This window comes from Styela clava, chromosome 12 (assembly GCF_964204865.1).
Source record: "Styela clava chromosome 12, kaStyClav1.hap1.2, whole genome shotgun sequence".
Taxonomy (NCBI): Eukaryota; Metazoa; Chordata; class Ascidiacea; order Stolidobranchia; family Styelidae; genus Styela; species Styela clava.
In genome coordinates this window covers 6,699,110-6,714,740 of record NC_135261.1, presented here as the reverse complement: position 1 = coordinate 6,714,740, position 15,631 = coordinate 6,699,110, and the positions used below count along the sequence as shown (strand labels likewise).

General features: G+C 34.6%; 1 protein-coding gene and 1 long non-coding RNA gene across 2 annotated transcripts; one reads left to right on the top strand and one right to left on the bottom strand.

Annotated features, from left to right (window-relative positions):
• Nucleotides 1–1,919: 1,919 nt before the first annotated feature.
• On the bottom strand, nucleotides 1,920–4,433 carry LOC144430362 (uncharacterized). Its single transcript, XR_013479488.1, has 3 exons — nucleotides 4,322–4,433; nucleotides 3,864–3,899; nucleotides 1,920–3,196 (listed from the first exon to the last, which is right to left on the bottom strand). It is a non-coding gene; the product is annotated as an uncharacterized LOC144430362 (long non-coding RNA).
• A 5,377-nt stretch (nucleotides 4,434–9,810) lies between these two features.
• On the top strand, nucleotides 9,811–14,913 carry LOC120329506 (uncharacterized). The gene is made up of 8 exons (XM_078118959.1): nucleotides 9,811–9,901; nucleotides 10,821–10,905; nucleotides 11,636–11,759; nucleotides 11,888–12,021; nucleotides 12,627–12,721; nucleotides 13,274–13,315; nucleotides 14,056–14,179; nucleotides 14,539–14,913. The coding sequence occupies exons 1-8, from the start codon at nucleotides 9,895–9,897 to the stop codon at nucleotides 14,561–14,563; spliced, it is 636 nt and encodes a 211-aa protein (XP_077975085.1). The 5' UTR covers nucleotides 9,811–9,894; the 3' UTR covers nucleotides 14,564–14,913.
• Nucleotides 14,914–15,631: the final 718 nt, after the last annotated feature.

Genomic DNA, 15,631 nt, shown 5'->3' with positions numbered 1-15,631 from the left:
GTACTCAGATTGGTCAATTCGAATGATTGATTTGCTAGAAATGAAATTAGAATCTCATTGATTGCTACGCGCATTCATATCGAATGCGCGTTCATATCGATGGCAGCCTTGACTATAGCATCTCGCTGATACTCTAATGCTTAAAATATACCAAGAAACGATTCGAATACAGTTCATGTCACAGCCCAATTATAGTAGGTTCGCGTGTTTATAAACCCTAAAAATACCAAACTTGAAAAATATAAAAACTTACGTGTCATTGTTGTTGAAACATCGGTTTATAAATCTGCTGTCGCGTGTAATAATCCACTTACTCAATACTCTCTGTATTGCCTTTACTCTGTATTGGTACGAGTGCCTCGTATGTACTGAAGGCAAATATCAGACATACCACGGTTATGTCTTAGCAATTAAAAATTTAAATTTTATGTAATAGGAGAAATAGTAATACAAAGAACCGCATCATGTTATTTGTCAAACACATCGCATTGTCAATGATTCACCACTGAAATGGCAGTGTTTTCATAATATTAGTTGCCGGCAATAGCGCTCAGCTCGAGAGTAAGTGATTCGATCATTTTTGGTATTTTGTGACTAATGTCGACGTTTCTGTCCACACCAGATTGAGTACTGGGATGCGTTATTATTTGATTATTTCGTTCAAGTATTTTGTTATTGTAATTGAAAGTGGGAAACATGATACGTTATATGCGTAAACGTCAATGACGTTAGGCTATAATTTTATTCCAATTCTCCTTATTTTATTTCAGTTACGAGTTCAGGGACTAGCCAAGTGACTCCCGTAGTACTTGTACCTGAAATTATGGCCTAATCCTAATCTGGTACACATAATCTGGTAACGGTGTCCGCCATCATGATTCACATACTTCGGGAGTACCAAAACGGAGTGTGACTTGCGCATAACACTAGCAAAGGATTCGTTTGAGATTGAACAAATAAAGTATTTTTATGCACAAGGACGGAGGAATATGGAGTTCCAATATGGGTCAAAAGAGGATTTACCAAAAGAGGATTGAGGACCACTGTCATATGCAGAAAAAACGGCGCATGAGCTAGGTTTACTAACATCAAGCTCACGCCATAAAATGGCAATATCAAGGGGCATATTGACGAAAATATTCATGTGTAAGGTTTAAACCTACGTTACTCACTATAAACCGGAGGTTTACACGTAATTTCTGGAGTTTAGCTTAACCCTTGCAATTCCGATTTATAATAAAGCCCGTGAAATTTTTATTGAAAACAATGCAGATTGAGTTTATATGTATGTTTTATATGGATTCATGTTGTTTCTCATCATTTTTATTTTGGGACATATTATAAGTGTGACTACGGTATTTATTATTGGGATGAAATTGTCCCATTGGTATTGAACAACAGAAATCCATACTAGCAGCCGTCTGAAAATTTCTGATTGCAGTGCCAGACATGCTGGTAGATGAATATATAAGCTATCTATGCTGGTAGAATACCACCTTGTTCCATCCCAATGCTTTTTTATCACGAATATTCAGGCTCGGTGTTAAAAGGCAATCTCAGGGACGTTTATGTCCCGACAGAATTGAAAGGGTTAAGTTTAAACCATTGATTGCCTTAAAATTGAAGTGAATATTGAGAAGAAGGTTGACAACAGACCATATTGGAAGATATTTCGAACTAGGAATATCGATAGACTGAATAAAAATTTTATTATACAAATTTATGATTGATGAAAGGAGTTGTAAAGGGTGGAATTATCTCCCGCGACAACAACTTTATGTATAACAGGATGAAAATCAAAAAGAAGCAATTCATAGTACATTGACAGTGAAGAAACAATAGAATTAAACCAACTCGGCCTTTTCAGCAGATCCTTGGAACCGACGTTTTTGGAACCGACAAAGATAAAACGCGAGATGATATTGCGAGAAAACCAAAGTTTGTTGGAACAAAAACAAATTTTTATCTTTATATCTATGGAAGACAAAAATATATTAGCTTTATACACTAAAAAGGTTAGTTTACGATAAAAGCAAACTGTAAAAGCGAAATAGCAAATAGAACAAAATAGCAAATGAGTTCATACACTCCCTTGTGACTATATTTCACAACCTAAGTACAAATAATGGCGTGATGAGTCGTCCAGCATATGAAGTGGTACGTTTTTGATGCATGGCAATTCGTATAAACGTTTCCCGGGTCATTCTTTTTGGGGTGATAGACTGTTGAAAACCTTACTGATGATACCCAATTTTATCTCAATTTCTTGTATTTCCCCGATTTAAGACATTGGATTTAAAATTCGTCTTTTCTAATCCACTGACATTTCTTCACAGAATTACAGAGATAGCGCGTAAGTAATTGTGACTTTGCTGCCACCATCGCAATCACAAAATTGTACACATAATGACGAAGGCTTGGTCGTATAATTGGATAATCATTTCCGATTATTCGTTTCGTTATTTAATACGTTCATTTTATTTATTAATTCCCACACCGCGTTATATCGTTTAGATCCTTTTTATCGAAGCTACGGATTTATATCAATCAAACCATGAATTCTGAGCTTTAATTATTTTGAAAACAATCTTCGAATGTATATAGCGTGCGCAAAATACTTAATCACTATTCAAACAGATTTTGCACGAGTAAAATAGTGAAATTATGATTAAACTTTCAATATAAAGTATTTCGATGATCGGCCTTGACAGTGGATGGGAGAACCACAATTTGTGATATTACATTTTGAATAACATCGGGCAAAAAAATTCCAGCCCGGCCCGACCTAGGCCCGTGGGTATTAAAGCCGACCAAGCCCGAGCCCGAAGCAAACCCAAAATTTCATATTTTATTCAGAAGTTCTTTGAATTGTCGTTGCAAGATTTTAGTACAGTATGTGTTCTATTGATGAGGTAACTTTTGTCGTATTGATGAGGCCTCATTTGAAAAAAAAGGCAGGAATAGAGAAACCTGGCCCTACCCGACCCGACCGTAATGGTTGACATTTCAGGCTTGACCCGGGCTCGGGCTTCAGATCTTAGCTCTAATACAAATGCAAAAGTATTATATGCTACACACAGTTATTCGTTAAAACCAATCCAACATTCGCGGAAAAATAGGAAACCTCCTCCGATGCATTCTCCAATACATCTCCCAATTGATCCAATGATGTCATCACAGCAGTCTGATCCTGCGGCTGTTTGTGAAAATAAGTCAGTAAATAAAAAATACCATAATATACGAGCAAGTTGTATTTATACACACAAATAAGAGATTGTGGCTCAAATATGTTGACACGGAGTAGCACGCGTATACAGTCTTTCACATTAGCCTACGGGTAGCCGCAGTGTTCACGACTTCGCTCGACCGCATGATCGATGTGAGAAGTCGGAGCGCCACAAGTAGCGCTATTTTTAATTTTTATGACGTCATCGCACACGAAAAACGAATATCTCAGAGTCCACATAATTTTTTGAAAGAAATGAAAGTGATAGCCTTCTAGAGAAAAAAACAATCTTAAACCACTGACAATTTCAAAGCAATTAGTCCAGTAATTAAAGAGGAAGGCGATCTTTCAAAAAGTGATGAGAATATTTTAAGAACAACAACAACATAACTACAAAACGTTCCATATGTCTGTCCACTCCATGTCGTAAAGAACGTAACTTATGAAATTCAACCACAATATGATGATATTTCGCCGTCTACATTCAACGATGAATCCACGGACATTTGGCATCGGCGATAATAGTTAAATCGTTTGAGTTTGAGGATCCAAACAAATACACATCCAGTGAAAACAAGACAAAATATTGTAAATTACCTGATTCATCATATAATATACGCTATTCATTTATTCATACCTGAAGTGCGAAATACTGAGCCGTCTTCATTTTCGTCTAATAGAAATAAAACTGTTTTAATAGGTTTATGACATATTGTTAACAATTATTGTATATTAAATGTATACATATTAAATCTCGTGTCGTCTTATTCCATTAAATATTATTATCGAATAAAAGTAAGGGAAATTAAAATTTACAAAACGACACTAAAGTTACCAGAATAAGCATTACGTTTATTGGTAATTAACTTTTCGATCGTTACATTTCCTTCAAAAACATAATGCAGATGTCAATAATTTAGCTCGTTTTCATCTATCTTCATCTTTATGACTCTTCCATGGTTCATTCGCTTCATCCAATCTTCAGTTTTCGTTAATTATTTTGTAATAATTCGACTCAGTCACGGTTAAAATTTCAAAACTATACTGTAATGTGAACCCTGAATGAAAGAAATTATTTGGTCGCAGTATACTCACCAGACTCGTTTTTGCAGCTCTTACAAATAACAGCTCCATCTGAACGATGATCGCTTTCAGAATCTAAATCCAGACATTCGGTGCGAAAAGCTCGTTTGCATCTTTCACAACACCTGAAAACAATTTTGAGACCGTTTTTACTAGCACCCCTGATTTGTCAATGCACTCGGAATAGAACAATTTATCTGCAGTGCCCAAGTCAAGAAATTTAAAGAATCAGTTTAAAGGATGTGTTAATCAGTTAAAAGATGTAGTTTCAGCAATCTTCAAGTCAACGCAAAAGACTTTTAGATTATATTTGATTAAGACACTTTGAAGACGGTGTTGATTTTATTCACCAATCACGCAAGGAAAAATTATAGAAACTTGTTACGTAAAGGTGAAGAACTACATTTTTATTCTTTACTAAGGGAAGGATAAAAATAATATTTTATGATTTTATATAGCTACAAAAGCCGATACATAAATACTTGTTGTACTAATGGCTAACATTTACTTACTGTTATCGATTAACTTTACGATCGTCGTTGTTTACTCACGTTCTGGTTTTCTGCTCTTCGTCAAATATCTCGGTGCATCGACAATATCTGGGCGCCAATTCTCCAATTTCATTTTTGTACAGCACATTGCTATTTATCACATAAAACGTCGATCGAGGCGCTTCGAGATTCAAATTCTAGAAATTTTGTTTTTTTTTGGGAACATTCATAAGGAAAAAATTACAGACGTATACCAACCAACTATAACTTGCGGGCTATACCGAGAGAACAAACCTGCTTACGAAGAAAATATTCTGATCCCTGCAGAACGCGGAACACAACAACTTTATGCCTTTTTAGATGCCGCGGAACCAATTAAAGCAATTATAACAATCACTTAAAACAGCAAATGAGAGAAAACACAAGTGGGGAGACAACACACGGAAAGATCATATAACACGTTTAAAAATATCGGATTTAAAATCTCCAGTTCACCATTTCACTCAGGAAGTATTCGGACCCATTCAAAGTAAAGTAGCTCTCTATCCAGCAGTGACTGATTATATCTACAAAGCTTTGTGTGGAGTGAGGGACGTTAAACATCCAATAGTAAGACTAGAGTCTGTTCATGTCATTGGTTCAATCAAGTTACCTGTATTATTTCAAAGCAGTCGTCGCAGGCCTTTCGATGCTTGTTGACAGGAAGGTATGGAAGCCAAATTTGATTTTTACTACAATCATCACAAACGAGAATATCGGTCGGAGACCGAAGACTTATCGATAGAAAGTTAGGGGATCACCCAAAACAGCGCTCTTACTCCATAGTGACACCTTGTGTTCCATCACTAATTAATTAATATCTCGCTAATTATACTACATAATGTATCCAAAATCAATAGGCTTCTGGTACGACATATGGTGAATGCACATGCAAATTCTGGAGCAGATTCAATCTCGCTTTCGTGAGATATCGCGTGCGTCTAACAGACAGACAGACAGACAAATACCTATCAACATACTTACCTATTTAAATCGATAACTAACAACATTCTCACATGCAGTTAATTCTAAAAAACGAAGAAATATCTATCTATTCTTGGACACAAAGTTTCCATATTTATCGTTTACCCGGAGGCGCGGCCTCAAATAAATAATCGACGCATGCTGGTAATTTTGCAGACTTATTAACTACAATCCCGCTTTTCTAGAATAAGGAATCATACTAACAACGTAAAAGAATTATAATTATTCTCAGCTGTACCATTTTAGTTGTGCAATAGCCCGTTTATTTTGTGGCACTATACTTTCTTAGCTTATAATTAGTTTCTCAAGTGAATGGCAAAACGAAAAACCATGTATTTTGAAGCGAGCATCTATAGATTTAGGTACACAAACATAGAATTATGTTACAAATCTTACATATAGTCAATGAATACCTTGCTGCACTCATGGCAGTTGGTTGTAGTGTCTGACTGAACAAATGGAGGTTTCCTTTCAAAAAAGTCTAGGAAAAATCGTAAATAAAATATTACATTTGCGCTGTTCAATCTTTATAGTCAGTTTATAATAAATTATGATTCAATAAATATTTTCTTTAAAATACTGCTTATTTCTCATATTACATTGAGGTTAATGATTGACCCCGACCAAATTGGCAAGACTTAAATAAAACTGCGCGGTTAATACAACAAAAAATAAAATTCCTATTACTCCAAAAAAGCAGTTTCTGTGCAGACCACTACTGAGGGCAGGGCTGCAGAATGGGAGTCGAAGTCGGAGTTCGTTATGTATTCATTGGAGTCGAAGCCGAAATATTTTCAACTTGAAATTTTTGTTTTTATTGGTAATATAGAAAATCAAAATATTAAAATAGAAACTTTTTGGAATAACCATACACAAACAGATGTTCAAGCATATACATTTTCGCCATTTTCGTAAAGGAAATTAATAATTTTATTGGTACCGTATTGGTAATATAGATAATCAAAATATTCTACAAAACGCTAAAACCATTTAGTTTAATAAACTTTCTTAAAAATCAACAAATTTAAGCTTGGCAAAGTATTTACTAAAATTTGATATTCTCGGAGTTCGGAGTCGTAGCGGGAGTCATGATTTTCACAACCCAGAGTTGGAGTAAACGTGTAAAATTTTTCTAATTTCGTGTTCGAGCGTCGGGATGATTATATTATTTCCCCACTTCACAGTTTTTTTCATCCAATCTATCCCAGCATTTACGAGCTTTGTTCATTTATGAACAATTAATTGGAAGTAATGTCACAGAATAAATCTATTCAAAAGCTTACCAAACAGGAATGCCATTTGTGGTGTGACCTTCATTTTTTTGTAATATACAATCTATGTACCGTAGTTTCAAAAAGTCTCATTTATTAGGCACAATTGAGTAGTGATTAAACGTAAACTAATTGATTTTTGTGTTTTCTAGTAAAACAGTATAGAATTGCATGTGCAATCTGTATTGACTATTTTATTCGGACTTTCTAGCCACCTTTCATTAACCCTCCCATCACACGTCTTTCTAAACGATCCCTCGATGTCCAAATCTTAAAATATAACTCAACATTAGTATTCATACATATCTAATATTTTGCCTCCTACAAATTTTATCGATAGACATGATATAGATACGTGTGCAAGTGTTTGTTACGGCACTTGTATTTGTGCGTTCCAGTTGAATGTCAATTTAAGACAATAGTAACCATGACAATACAAACAATCTCATCACGATTCATTTATCAAATTGGCAAACAAGGTTGTGCAAACACAACATAGCACTAAGTAAACTTTATGCTACAAGGTTCAAGTCAGAGAGTTTAAATAATTTTGTTGACATATAGCCCAGTATTGTGTATGAGTGAAAGCTCGATGGAGAATGTCGGGGAGAGACGTAATTTCAAGTAATCTCCAATATTGATAAACATTAAGAGCTTTAAATGTTACGGTGGCGCATTGGTAATGTTGATTTAAAATTCAAGATTGCTCAAATGTAATGGAATATTAAACGCACAATTCTGAATTTTGCAGTAATTTATTGTAAAAAGTACGGTTATATTATTTACCATATATTTGTGTTGCACTCTGATACTGAGTCAATATTTGCAATAGCAAACAATGAAAATGACAAGTTTACAATCCACCTTACGCAAAGCGTTACGCACGAAACGTCGCGTGGACGTTATCGTGACAATGTCGTCATCGCCCTTTGCGTCGTAAAGCAAACTTGGCATCAGAATAGTTGATCAATTTTGTTCACAAACCATTGGAATCGATAGCACAAATTCCGCAATAAAATGAGTTATGCGTAAGTTAAGAAAGTCATTCGTATATCCCCCGAAAGGTAATTTTGTATACTTTTCAAAATTTTACTTATATTGATGACACATTTCTAAAAAAGGTGTCAAATCTTATGGAACTGAAAATAGGCTGACACATCTCACATCTCATCAAAACATCTCGTAAAAAATGATGCCAGTTATAAATAAAAGACTAGATTAGCTTTTATAAGACATATTACAGACCATCTGATATCTAATGGTTTAGAAGTTACATTGATTTAAAATTAGGGATATTACACATTTTTAACGCGCCGAATCGATGAGACGCCGTGGGAGGTCAGGGTGAGAGAGTAGCGTCGTTCTGGGTATTCAGAGTTCAAAGAGTTAACATATATACACTTGGTTTAATCATAACTCGTTATATATAAATGTACATGATTGTCCAATAACTGCATTTTATTTAATTACATGCGCAACCAAGACTGGCTCAACCTCAGAGATTGTGTTTCACATATAGGGGGCTATGAAAGGGTTCTACCAATTTTAATTTTTAAAAGATTATAATTGAAGTAATTCAAGAATCTTGCTGCACACTAACAAAAATATATTTCTGTAACATTTCGTCTGACCAAGGTCAGACTTCTTCAGACATACATAATATATTTGCGTTAGTGTGCAGCAAGAATCTTGAATCACTTAGGATAGTTATCTTTACTCTTGCTACAGCATCCTTGCAATATATGCATAGGGACCCGCCGGCACAAAAGCATAGAAGAAGGATAAGTAGTTAGTCTCGCAGAAACCAAATCATTATAATTGAATTTGTATTAAATATAAAGTTTTATAATTGAAGCAGTTGAATATGATAAAAAGACAGTACAGTCATACGATACAGTCAGGATAAAAGCAAATACCAATCCAGGGTGTGACATAAAGACAAGTGAAATATAAGAAATGGGATGAGGATATTGAGTTATATATGGATAGATTTAAATTAGGTTTCTAGATTGAAAGGTAACTGATCTTTTTGTAAATCTTTTACTACTCAATTTGATCCGAAGCACCGCGCTCATAAGTGACTTCAAACATGTTATATGCTTTGAATGGGTTATATATATGTAAACCCCAGAAACGACAAACTAGAAGTAAAATAAAGACTTCCATGTTTTCATATAATATACATCAAAATTTACTGTCGATTCTAACAAGCTATTTTAATATTCCTAAATTATGTATACTAGCCTCCGAATTGATAGCATATTTATACAGTATACATTAAACAAGCATTGAGAAATTGGAATTGTGAGATAAAATCCGAAAAAGTCCATTTGATCCAAGAATTTTAACGTTTACGCAGATGAGTTTCTACAGCGGATCATGTTTTCCACTGTTATTTACAATAACAAAATACTTGAAAGAAATAATACAGTAATAACGGATCTCGATACTCAATCTTGTGATATTAGTCACAAAATACCAAAGATGATCGAATTACGTACTCTTGAGCTGAGCGCTATTGTCTAATATTATAAAAACGCTGCACGTAATTTCAGTGGTAAGTCATGCAATGTGCTTTGCAAACGACATGATGCGATTCATGATATTACCATTTCTCCCATTACATAAAATTTACATTTCAAATTGCTAAGTCATAACCGTGACATGCCTAACATTTTCTTTTAGTACATACGAGACACTCGTAACAATACATAGTAAAGAATATAGATAATACGGAGAGTATTGAGTAAGTGGATTATTGTACGCGACAGCTAATTTATAATTCGATATTTTAACAACAATGACACGTAAGTTTTTTACTTTTTAGGTTTGGTATTTTTAGGGTCAATATAAACGCGAACCTACTATAAGCGAGCTGTGACGCGGGCTGTATTCAAACCTTTTATGTTTATATTTACAGCAATAGTGTTCCAGCAAGATGCTAGACTAGGTATAGTTATAATTTCCATAAACAGGATGTGCGACTTTTCAGAATACGACTTCGTTAATAGAACGCAAATACGCAAATCCAGGAGTCTAATTGCTTTACTCTGTATTTCCAAGTATTTATACTGTTTCAAAAAGCATCTAAATACCTGCTTTTTTAGAAAGCACGACCATACTTTTGTATTAAAATCAGTCATATTTCTCCTTATATAAACCCTGCATGCGTACTTTTGGTGACTGGGTATTCCACCGAACAAGAGGAATTGATAAGAGACGTAGTAGACATATGTATCGTTTTGTTGATATTTTGTTGTTCTTGTTTTTAGAATTTTTTTTGTTCTATCATTATTGAAAAACCGCTTTCTCTTTAATTATTGGCTTTAAAATTTTTTAGAGGTTAAAGATTGTATTTTTCGCTGGAAGGCTATTACATTTATTTATTTCAAAAATTTCTGTGGGCTCTAAGAGATTCGGTTTCTGTGTGCGATGACATCTTCAAAATTAAAAATAGCGCTCCATGTGGCGATTTCGTCTTTGGTTCAACGATCTTGTGGTACAACGAAGTCGTGAACACTGCGGTTATCGGTAGGCTACTGTGAAAGACCGTATACGCGTGCTACTCTGTGTCCATATATTTGAGCATCGCTCTTCTGTCTGACATAAGACTTCTGTTATAGTTATAGTAAGCAAAACTTACCAACTGATTGCTTTCATTCCAGAGTAATACATGTTTTCTCTACGTCAATTCATTTTTATATTTTTAGTTTGTTTTAAATTTAGATTTGGTGGAAAAGAAACCTCCTTTCGTTGAGTCAAACACTGTTCACAATTGCCATAATTGTGAACATGCATTCATAGACTCCAGGTAAGATCAGTCTGTTTCTTTCATCAACAAAATGCTTGTGTATCGTAGATTATACCATTTGCTGTACTCCGAGCCACTCCGAAAGACGAATATTTAAATTTTTGGACACTAAATGAACATAACGATCGTTTTGATATTAGGTTGTTTTTTGTTGGTATTCCTTTTCTTCTTCTTGTTGTGAACAAATCACTTATCTTGTTCGTTACTGGACTAATTGCTTCAAAATTTTCGAGGTTGAAGATTGTTGTTGTCTTTAGAAGTCTATTAATTTTGATAATTCGATGAAATATTTCTTTCATCCAGGGGAACTCGGTTTTGAATCCTTCAATCGTGACGGCGGTTTTTGACTGGAAACGACGCGAAACTAGAATATTTTTTGGTATGCTACCGGTAACAGTATGTACGGTACGAAAAGTACTTTGTTTTGAATTTCGTCGCATCGTGAGCATCGCTCTCGTTTTTGTTATTATCCGTCTTGGTATTTATTTACGCATTTCATTGACGCGATTTTTCATGTTCTACTTTTGGTAAAGCATGGATATTTTTTATTCGTTCCGTTTGCAACATCGAAGGAGACGTCTGAATTTTCTTATTTCATGTGATCCCGGCCTAGCAATTATACTATTATATCGTACCATAACCAAATAACCCAGAAAAAATAATAGGCCCTGAATAACAAATACCAGAAAAACAATTGCTTAGTTTAATAAAGTAGCCCATAAAATTTAAGAATCAACTGCAGAGCATGTGGGAATGTTGTTTGTGATGAATGCAGCAAAAATAGAATTTGGCTTCCATACCTTCCCGAAGGAGAGCCTGAAAATGTTTGCGACAACTGCTTTGATAAAATTCAGGTAAAATGTGCTTCAATTTCTGACAACAATTTTTTAATCTTACCATATGCTTTGTTTCTCTTCAAAATTCCCAACTCTTTCTCTCTTCGCTTCCTTATACTCACAAGTAAGGTACAAGTTAATAACAGGGGTTGGAAAGTCACACCCATCCATCGCCATTACATACAAAACAAAGCAGTTTACAATACGAGGCTGAAATTGGAGAATTAGCACTGAGATGTTGCCGATGCACAGAGAATTTTAAAGAAATGCAGAGGGTTGAGTGAGTAAAATTAAATCAAATAAACTCAAATAAAAGATAATTAAACCTTAGCGTATCAAAGCGCTTGAGGCCTGGAAGCAAACTTGAAATAACTCGGGTGATATTTTTTTTAACTACGATTGCTTTGTTACCTTTGACATATGCTGTGACTTGGAGAATTGAAATTGACGCAAAAAGGTCTCGTTTTGATACTCCCGTAGTATGTGTACCGATTTTTAGTTCTATTACAAGTTCGTGGACTGTTTGTATTAGCCAAGTGAATATATCCCGTACCTATAGGTTTCAGTCATTTTACACAACTCGATGTAAAGTAGGCGAACAAAATTAGTTACCTTCATATTGGTACATACTTCTGAGGCGCCCTCGTTTTAATTCAAAAACATTTGATTACTACGGTACTTAAACTTAATGCTTCAAGTCTCTTGACTCTACTCTGACATAACGAGATAAAAATAAAAGCCACTCGGTAGCACTCACTTGTGCTTGTTGTAACATGGAAAGTTTCGTATTTAAATGGGACTAGTGATTAACAAATAGTATATAATTTTGGGAAAATTTATTCTTTGCTCGTACTCTAAAATCATTTTCAAAATTTATTTTGGCAGCTTTTGTGAAAAATGCAAGAGAGCTTTTTGCATCAAATGCTTGGATGCGAGTGATCACCACAAGAATAAAGATAATATTTGTGACAATTGCAAAGGTAAACCTGATTGATTATCATTTTGAAATCCTATATTAGGTGAGTTAGTATGACAAATCAAATGCCTGTGATAGAAACTGGCTAAATATTCTAGGTAATTGAATTGATTGAATTTTGTTTGCCTATTTTACATCAAGTTGTGTAAATGTACTGAAACCTATGGGCAGGGTGTATATTCACTTGACCAACACAGACAGTCCCCGAACTCGTAATAGAACTAAAATAAGAAAATCGAAACTAAACTATGGCCTAACCCCAACCTGGTACACGTACCACGGGAGTTCAGGTATATCAAGTCAAAGAAGGAAATGAATGAATCTTAATATGTAAGCATGATAGTAATCTTATTCAAAGCCTAGTATTACATATATAATTCCTTTTTTACCTAACAATTTCCTACAATATTTAATATTTGAATTTTGCATATGAAGAACTCATTTGGTAAAATTGATCAGCATATTTATACCATAAAAAGTGATGACATAGTAAAGTTTTTCGGTCGTTTGGGGAATTAATTCTCCAGATATTCAGAACAAAAACGTCTATTTTTAGATGACGAGAGTGAAAGAAGATCCTCCTCTTCAGGCAGAGCAGGTACAATTAAAGAAATAACTAAATATCAAAATATGAGAAGTTCAATAGTCCTTATATTTATCCCTAAAATATTGGATAGTTAGAAAGAGACTGCAGTAAAATTGATATATTATATCCAAAGAAAAAAAAATTAGCCTGGCTTGAATGCGGTGAAATTTTGTTAATACACCATTAGGAATTGTTACTATTGGCCGCCTGCTACTGAGACTGCAGTAAAATTGATATATTATATCCAAAGAAAAAAAAATTAGCCTGGCTTGAATGCGGTGAAATTTTGTTAATACACCATTAGGAATTGTTACTATTGGCCGCCTGCTGGTACCATGTTTTTGCTCAAGAAATAGCAGCAAAGCGGCTGCATATCAGGAACTTAAAGGTATCCCAGAAATATGAGCAGCCGATCATTTGGCTCTCCAGTGGATACTCCCGTAGTATGTGAAACAAAATGGCGGACACCGGAACGTAGTATGTGTATCAGGTTAAGGTACAAATTTCAGGTACAAATACTACGGGAGTCACTTGGCTAGTCTCCAAACTCGTAATAGAATTAAAATGAAGAAAATTGGAATAAAATTATAGCCTAATCCTAACCTGGTACACATACTACGTTCCGGTGTCCGCCATCTTGGTTCACATACTATGGAAGCGCCCTCCAGTGTATATGTATGAATATGAATTGATTTTACAACCTCATTCATTGCATTGCGTTTTAAAGAAGTCACGATCTCTTGTACGTTCAGGGTCGTACGATCCGACAGATCTGTCGGACAATTGCTGCGATTCTGACTGTTGCATGTTATTCTGTGAATGCATGGAGTTGGGAGTTGCCATTGGGGAATTATGTTGCTGTCTTGGCGGTATAATGTAAGTAATATTTGCCGTAACTTACATTCAATAATCTTCATTTGGCAAACAAAACAGTGAAAATATACTTTTTGAAGTAGAATATTTACTTTATCACATCCTGGTGTAGGTTTAACCTTCCAGCTGGAAGATCCTAGACACGAATATCGATTTAGAGTTTATATCACAACGATATCAACCATAACAATTATTCCAGGCTCTTGTATTTGTAAAACATGCTCGAGAAATCGGAAGGTTTGGAAAATTTCAACTAAAATGGTTAAATGAATAACAGTTAATTGAAAGTAAATTTGTTTTCATTGATTCATGCCTATTTTTAATAAATATTATTATTATAAATAAAAAAGTATATTTTCCAGCTGTTCCGATCTTGAAGACGATTAGAAGAAAATTAGTCGAAGACTTCATATTACTATTTTGGGATTGAAAACATAGAGCCGGAACTATGTACTGCAAACTGGAAAATGTACATCCATACAGTCTTAAATAAAAATGGCAAAAGTTGCAAAGGAAATTTATCAATACTATATATTGTTTTGGCCTTCACCGATGTATAAATGAACTAAAAGTACTTAAACAAGTACTGATTAAAATTCAACAAACCTGGTTAAGATATATTGAGAACAGACGTCATACCAAAATTGTAAAAGGACTACTTTATGGACACCCTCACTGTATTGATTTGCTTATGTATTCAAAAGTCGGGTTTCATGAAGTACTTCTAGCGGACGTAGCATAATAATTTACTACGGGTGGATATAATTGGAAACCAAGTTCGGACCTTAGTGATTCCTTATTCCACAACTGTATTACCGCTCACTCGTTGTGAGTGTGACGCAAATAATCTGGCTTAGAGCTAATTATTTGATTCAGTGATTAACCGATTTGTAAATGAAGCTGGGCGCCTCTGAAAGGAATAACAGGTAGAGCAATCACTGAAGCACATTGAATAAAGTACATTTGATTTTTGGACTGAACTGCCTCTAAACACCCAAATATATGTACATTTTATATTGTTTTTATCTTATTTTTACAGCAGTAATGCTTGTTTGTAAGATTGACTATGAATACTCTGAAACATATTCCATGTTTTTTTTCGTGGTATCCTATGTCAAAATTTATGCAACTGGACAGCAACAGTCTTCAGTAAAGTGTGCATCTGCCATTACTGCCATTAGAAGCATCGTTAACATGGTAGATTGGCCTATCACGGAAAGAGATTGTGGAGAATGCCAGGTAATATCATTTACTACGATATTGTGTATTGAACTGCAAATCATTTCTCCTTTTTTCCTATTTCGTATTCGCAATGTTTATTGAACACGAAGTCGACCTATGTATCGTCTTACTATTTTGTTGTTGAGCTTCATGTTAGTATTTTTTTCTTCTTTTTCTTGTTGTGAAAAAAAATCGCTTTTCTCTTTAACGACTGGACCAATTGCTTTTAATTTT